General features: G+C 35.9%; 1 protein-coding gene across 3 annotated transcripts; it reads left to right on the top strand.

Annotated features, from left to right (window-relative positions):
• Nucleotides 1-784: 784 nt before the first annotated feature.
• LOC108322857 (probable WRKY transcription factor 20) lies at nt 785-6566 on the top strand. Of its 3 annotated transcripts, none has more exons than XM_017555131.2 (6): nt 785-1280; nt 2798-2965; nt 3330-3819; nt 3980-4145; nt 4232-4390; nt 5813-6566. In XM_017555131.2, the coding sequence occupies exons 1-6, from the start codon at nt 1062-1064 to the stop codon at nt 6285-6287; spliced, it is 1677 nt and encodes a 558-aa protein (XP_017410620.1). In that variant the 5' UTR covers nt 785-1061; the 3' UTR covers nt 6288-6566. The 3 variants fall into 3 exon arrangements, with proteins under 3 accessions (XP_017410620.1, XP_017410619.1, XP_017410621.1); XM_017555130.2 differs by having other exon boundaries at nt 3330-3882; XM_017555132.2 differs by lacking the exon at nt 785-1280 and adding an exon at nt 1306-1737 and having other exon boundaries at nt 3330-3882.
• The last annotated feature ends 1507 nt before the right edge of the window (nt 6567-8073 follow it).

Here is an 8073-nt window from a genome sequence, read left to right as displayed (position 1 = left end):
CAACTCTTACCTAGATTAACTAGCCACAAACACAACATCAAAACTTAAATTAAATTAAATAAACAATAATTTCTCTTAACGAATAGTAAAGTAATCATTTTGTTACAAAATCTTTGTCCAATTGTGTATCATTCATTGACATAATTATCTACCTATCAGCTTTAAAAAGTCTAAAAGCTAAATCCACACTAATCCATTTTTTTTCTCTCTCTACATCCCATCCTTTCGTTTCTCCCTTTAATATATTTTTTTAAAACAATGAATAAGTAAAATTTATGGTAAATTTTTACTCGACATTTAAATTTGTTGAACTCTAAATTAAATATGTTAAACTAGATTGACTTTTAATTTTTAGATTATCATATTTTAGGTATTATTGCTTTATTTTCTTACGAATGTGTTTGATGTTACCATTTTTTTAAAATTTATTATATTATTTTAATAATATGTTGACTAAAAAAATTAATAATACATTTAAAGTAGTATCTGCAAAAATCTAAATATATAATAAAAATCATTAAATACCAAATAATATTTTCTTTTGCATTAGGATAATATTAACTAGTATATGAAATAAATAAGAAGTAAAACTCAAAACTCAAAACTTTAAAATATAATAATTTATTTTTATCATAATCACTAAACCAGTCTAATTAAGTATTAAATATGTTAAATTTACTGTAAACCCAAATTAATCTAATCCACACACTCTTACAATTCAACCTCAATTATTACTTCCATGATGATTTTTTTTTTTGGTGATGGTGTGAGTTTAGTTACAGAGAAGTAACAAAAAAAAAAGTTGAGAAAGAAGGGTTTAAAATGACAGAGAAGAGAAGAGAGTCACAGACATGTGAGTGAGTTGTTTGTGAGAGAAAGAGAGATCCAACATTGTAAGTCAACTGAGTCCTGCTCTTACAGCATCTCTGACACAACACAACCTTCAAACACAAAACACAAACACAACACCCACAAAACAAAAATTGCATCTTGAAATGACCCTTTTGCCCTTCGCTCCCTCCCTACTTCTGCTCTGACTCTCATCAACGCCACCGCTCACAATGGACGCCTCCGCCGAGCCCAGCCCGAGTTCGGAGCTACGCCTCAACGGGGCATCCGAGGATCCAAATCGAGGTGGGTCGGGTCAGAATTCGACGGCGAGGTACAAGCTGATTGCGCCGGCGAAGCTTCCGATCTCGAGGTCGCCGTGCATCACGATTCCTCCAGGACTGAGTCCGACATCGTTTCTGGAATCACCGGTTCTTCTCTCTAACATGAAGGTGAGTGAGTGAGTGAGTGAGAGTGTGTGCTCTTTTGCTTCTACTTCTTCCTCCTCTTTTTTGGGAACTCCAATTGAAGTGTTTACTTTGGTGAATAATGGAAATAAGTGGGTTGGTGTTTATGGGGGAGAATTTTCATTTTTTCAGAGGGTTTTATGTGTTTTCTGAGAGGAGATGGAACAGAAGAAGGAAAGCTACATGCTTGAGTGAATTCAGTTGGAGAATGTTGTCGTTTTTAGTTCATTTTGGGCAAAGGTTGTGTTTTACTGTTCTTTTTTTACTTGACACATATAAGGTAAAGGCCGCTTATAGCGAGTGGCATATAAAAAAATTGTTCTTTTCACTGTGATTTTGTTGGGGTTTCTCAGTACCCAATAGGGCTTATCTGGGTTGGTGTCAACTCTTATCGATTTGGTGGAATAATTTGATGATTTAGAATGACTTGATTTGAATGCTGGTGAGTAATGAGCTGCAGATGCTTTTTTTTGTTATGCAAAATTCGAAATTCTTATATGCTGGTTCAGCCTCGTGGAAAATGGTTTCTTTAGAGCTGGCTCTTTACTCGTTTGATCCTTCACTTAGTAGTACATTTTTTGAGTATGGGTCCGTTAGTTTCTGATGCTTTTGCTCTTATAGGATTATGTATTGGCTGCCTTATGCTTAAATACGGTATTCTCTTTGGTGGAATATAACTTTAGCTGAGGATCGCTAGACATTCTCCTTTTATTTATTTTAATGTCAGTGTTGTTTTTTCACATAATGAATCTTCTTTTTTGTTGGTGCTTGCCCTTTTTGTTTGTTTTTGTTTCAACGGTGCAGCAGAGTGCACAGAAAAGCCCTCTTCTTTTCCTTTACTATTTATATATGTGGAGCAAACGAATCAAGCATTACCGACGATTAGTGGATTGATTTTAGTTATGTGTGCTGTGAGAATAATATAGGGAATGTCAGAAAGGTTGTGGGTCTGGATTTTTTGAAAGGACTTGTTTCTAGACGCTAATAGTCTGTATGGTCCTAATTCGAGTGGAATTATTTGCTACATTCATTTAGGAGAGTCTTTTCTTTGTTATGATTGATTGTTTATATAACTAACTTTTGCAAATTATAACGACTGTGGTATCTTTGTCAAACGGGCTCCAAATAAACAATATGCAATATCAGCAGCAGGAGAAAGTAAAAAACTTTGCTTACGTTCAGTTATAGTGGGTTGCTTACATCACTAGCTGATAAACCATTCAATTAGTTTAGGTTTATTGGTTTACTCAGAAGATTATATATGTGGTTTCTTTCTGCTGTTATTACGGATTTCCTAGGTTTATTGATTGCTGTTTGAGGCCTTAGGGTTTTCAGAAATTCAGGAACTTGCTGTTTTTTGCCTTTTTCCTCCTCTCCTTTTATTGGTTTTCTGAGAAGATAAATTGTTCCTTGTATCTTTCTGTGCATTATAATTTTTCATCACTCCACAACTCTTGCTCAAAAAGCTCATAGTTTAAATATTTTTTGTCCATGCGTTGCAGGTGGAGTCTTCACCAACTACAGGGTCCCTCCGCAAGCTTCAACAAACAGTACATGGTTCTAAGGCCTCTGCTACATTTGCAGTAACCACTGCATGCTTCAATACCAATACTGTTGATGACAGGAAATCAAGCTTCTTTGAGTTTAAACCACTCAACAGGTTGAATATGGTAATGCAATTGATGTTGGCAACACTTTGATTAAAATAAATTTCAAATGACATGGACGAATGGGCTCAAATTTTGTTTTCTATCCTGATTTTACTTGGTTTAAATCTGTATACTAACTGACAAAACAAGATAGGATAATTCTTCAGAATTCAAATTTATCAAGATGGATATTACTCATACTTTGTCGCATGAGACAAAATAAATTCTGAAGTCTTGTTTCATTTGAATGGTTTTATAATTTACAGTCGTATACATGATTATAGTGTTAGATAAAAACAAATGGTGTTTCCATGTTCTGATTAATATTATTTTGAAGATTTGCTAATTTCATAGCACTTATCCAATGCTATTTGCTCATGTTAAGGTTCCTGCAGACTTCAATAACCATGTTATCAAACAATCAACTCAAGCAGAAGGTCTAGGAAAAGCACAATCATTTGTTTCCTCACCATTAGTTGAAAGTGAGATAGCAGTTCCTGCTAACGAATTAAGTCTATCATCACCTGTACAAATGGTTAGTTCTAGTCCTAGTGCTCCTGTTGATGTTGATTTGGATGACGTTAACCACAAAAGCAACACAGCTACTGGGCTTCAAGAATCGCATGTTGAGGTTAGAGGCAATGGAATTTCAGTTGCAGCTGAGAAAACATCTGATGATGGATACAATTGGCGAAAATACGGGCAAAAACTTGTTAAAGGAAGTGAATTTCCACGCAGTTATTACAAATGTACACATCCTAACTGTGAAGTGAAAAAACTGTTTGAACGCTCTCATGATGGTCAAATCGCGGAGATAATTTACAAGGGAACACATGATCATCCTAAACCTCAACCAAGCTGCCGATACTCTACTGGTACTATTATGTCTATTCAAGTAGAGAGATCCGATAAGGATTCTTCTTTGGCTGGCCTAGATGGTAATACCAGCCAGATGCTTATCATAGCTTCCATGTTAATATAACTTATTGCAGAGAAATAAGCTGAATTTCTTTTTCTTCTAATTTTTTCTTGTAGACAAAGCATCCTCCATGTATGGTCAGTTGTCCCATGCTGCTGAGCGCAACAGTGCTTCTGAGCCATCAACCATAGCAACAAACGATGATGGTTTAGAGGGTGTTGGGTTTGTGTCAAACAGGATTAGTGATGACACTGATGATGATGATCCCTTCTCAAAGCGAAGGTATGACAATTTGGTTGAAGCTCTGAATTTCTTCAGCACGTGTGCCCACTTGCTGCTGCTGAGTTTTTTTCTTTTTTGTTGAGTAGAAAAATGGAACTTGGAAGTGTTGACATCACTCCTGTAGTGAAGCCTATCCGGGAGCCACGGGTTGTTGTACAAACTTTGAGTGAGGTTGATATATTGGATGATGGGTATCGCTGGCGTAAGTATGGCCAAAAGGTGGTGAGAGGCAATCCTAACCCAAGGTATGTCCTCACTGAGAATAGAAGTTAAATTAATAAGTTCAATTTAATGTATGTGATTTGTCAAATGATATTTTTTACTATTGTCAAGCATTTGATCTTGTACTTGCTGTGTAGACAATAATTGAAGTGAGGAATTAACATGATATAATAGTTTTTTGAAACTTGAATATTCACTTTTCAATCTTTATTTTTATCATGATTGTTGTTAGCTAGTCTCTCGCATTGAGACCCCTGTTGCAGCTATAGCTTACCTTGTCCATAAACAAAGTCTGCATCTTTCACTAGATTATATTCAGACATGCAAATGCGAGGGCTATATATATATATATATATATAGACACACACACACACACAAAGTTGTACAAGAAGGAAGAAAGTTTATTATTGTTATTAGGCTCTTGTTAAAAGTAAGCTAGACAAATGAATCCCGTAACAAGAACATTTTGGTATGGGATACTTTGATGGAGCTATGGGCGAGGTAGATGATATTTTACAGTTTCAAGAACAGCATTGGAAAAATAACTTGTTAGATTATTAGGTGGAGGAATTTCTCTTGGATGACTTTGAAAGCTGTTTTTAATATTCATTCAGAAGCTTTTTATTTTTCTCCTTTGTAGTATAAAGTTGTTGAGAATGAGGAACTAGAGTGATTAAATTACTTGCATGGGTATGACAAACTGAAAATTAATAGCATGATTGCTAAAATTTTGCTACGAAGCACGGTGGAGAATTAAAGTGGCAGTAGACTATTAATTATAGGAAAGTATTGACGAGTAGATGTCCCATCCAAAAGGAAAGAAGCAAACATTATTTTTGTATATACCCTACCAAGTTGTGAGAAAATTTAGGGTGCGGGGAGGGGAAGGACAAGAAGATATTCATATCATTGCAGGCTTTATACTCAGTCATAAAGATTGAAGGACATGTGGACAGTGTATTTTATTTTGTTCATGAGGAAAGTAGGATTACTATGTTGCTTGTTTTAATGAATGACTGGTGTATCTGTTCCCAATGTCACAGCTAAACTTGCTGTCATTTGATGAAGTCAATAGACAGTTGTGAGCAATTAGTTATAAGTTGGGCTACATATACATGAATTAATTTTGTTGTTATAGTTGTCCTTGGAAGTGTATGTACCACCCTTTCTATTTCATGGAGACAATCATCAATGTGGATGTCATTATTAAAGACTCAAAAGGTTACTTCTCATGATTCCTCTGCTATATTAGTGTGCTGTGTGGCTACTTCAGGAAATGCTTTAAAAGCATGGAAGTCAAATCAAATATGTGCTTTGTAGACCTTGATATTCTTGTTGCATGTTTATGATCCATCCTTATGATTCATACTAACTGCAGTGCTAAAATCTGCTACTCAACTACATATTTCTTGTTAACCTTGTATCTTACTATGCTGCTTATGTAGGAGTTATTACAAATGCACAAATGCGGGTTGCCCTGTCAGAAAACATGTGGAGAGGGCATCTCATGATCCAAAAGCAGTGATAACCACATATGAGGGTAAACACAATCATGATGTACCAGCTGCAAAGAATAGCAGCCATGACATGGCAGTAGCTGCAGCTGGACAGACAAGAATTAAGTTGGAAGAAAGTGATACTATTAGCCTTGACCTTGGGATGGGAATTAGCTCAGCTGCTGAACATAGATCAAACGCACAAGGGAAAATAATGCACTCTGAATTTGGGAGCACTCAAACTCACACTAGTAATTCTAATTTCAAGTTTGTTCATACTACCTCAGCTCCAGTATACTTTGGTGTTCTAAATAACAGCTCTAATCCCTATGGTTCTAGAGACAATAGGAGTGATGGTCCAGCTTTAAACCATGCCTCGTATCCTTGCCCACAGAGCATGGGAAGAATACTAATGGGTCCATGAAGTTGATCACACAACAGACATGAAAATAAAAGTTCTGAGTAACATTTTACTTTGTTTTTAATTTTTGGCGGGTATAGCTTCAAAGGTGTAACGTCTCATTTTCTGTACGGAAATGCAGATAGTTCTTTTATGTTTATATCACTATTTGAGAGCTGCCGTTATGTAGAATTGGTAGCAGCTCCATCATGTTGACTTTTAAATCTCTGTAATTGTATAATTATTTATAATCATATCCAAATTCTTCTGTATAAATATGAGGCTGATGTCAAAGTTACTCCTACAAAACCTTGTAAAAGTGCATAAAGCCTTTTACTAAATATTGTATCTCGTGTTCAGTATTCCACGTTGGTTAGACTTGGTCCCTAGTCCCCACTGCACTGATTTCAAGTCGTACATACCCCGTGATTGATGATCTGTTTTGATATAATGAAGTTGGACTGCACGTGATCTGTAAATGTTGGATATTCTTACTGTTTTGTTTAGATTAGACTTGCATAATTTTTTATCTTGTTTGGAAATGGAGCACGGATTTGGTTTTTCACATCAAAGTGAGGGCTACAAGTTTTAGCTTTAGCGTTTCTCTCATCGTTGTCATGATTTTCTGATCTCTGAACGTGTTTCAAAACACCCTCTTGCGTGACTGACAAGGATGTGAGGTGAGATAGATAACCATTAGATTTTTACATAGATAGATGTGTCTTCTCAATTCACAGACAAAAAACTCGGTGGACGTTATGTTATACGTAGTTACGTACATATATGCCTTATCCTTACTTTGGCAACTGATAAAGCGAAATCCCTTGGTTTCAGCATTAGAAAAGGACACAGTCCCTTTCAGACTGTAATTTGGAGGGGGGGACCAGCATTGCCGAGTGTGCTGTGCTTGTTTGTTTCTAGAAAACTGAACAGAAAGAAAAAAAATAGGGTTTTCTTTTCTTTTTCTTTTTGCAAATTTCCTAGTACATTCCATTATCATTAGTTTAGCAGCTATATTGTATTCAGTTGTCACATGTCAAGACGTGATTAGCATAGGTAGAAGAATTTTAGGTGCATTCAAGAATGTTTCTAGAAAGAGAAAAACAGCTGAAAGGTTGCATAATTAGAATTGAACGTGCAAGCTTGATGAAATACCAAGATGAACTTTAGAACTATTTTTACAGTAAATATATCAGCAACCGAGATTTGCATAATGCTAGCCTTGGCATCTTGATAGAGTACACCCTTGATGACGATTGGATTCTCTTGGCTTTATCTTTGAACCGGTCTGACATGTTCACGTTGGCCTTTAATTGCGATGCAAGTAAAGTACAACTTTCTTAAATTCATATATTTGTCTTAGCTTAATCAGGACTGAAGAATCATGCTGCCACGTCTTGCTCCATTTGTGGAACCAAGATGTATAGATTCCGGGCTGATCCTTGTCCCCTCAGAGTCAGATGAAGCCACCCATGAGCACAATTCTGCATCCTTATCATACCATCATTTTGAACCCTTCATAGCATTATGCCAGCTCAAATGGTTCTAGATTTTACACAAACAAACACTAAATTAGAGATAAGAGAGTTTGTTCTCTTACTTGCTTTATTTGTCATGTAAATGGAAAAGCAGTTGCAGTGCTAGTGGCATGACTCTTTATACCAAAGAAAAAAGACAACCATGTTTCTGCATGATTGTGTCTTTGATATGTGAAGCGACTTTTCAGAACCATATACAAACGGCCGATATTCTATGTTGTCTTTAGACTCGAGCAGATCGCTTTTTCTTTTTCATAAATCAAAAGAGAAAC

This window comes from Vigna angularis, chromosome 7, assembly GCF_016808095.1.
Source record: "Vigna angularis cultivar LongXiaoDou No.4 chromosome 7, ASM1680809v1, whole genome shotgun sequence".
NCBI classification, from domain to species: Eukaryota; Viridiplantae; Streptophyta; class Magnoliopsida; order Fabales; family Fabaceae; genus Vigna; species Vigna angularis.
Note: the sequence above shows the minus strand (reverse complement) of the source record. Positions and strands in the feature narration are given on the sequence as shown.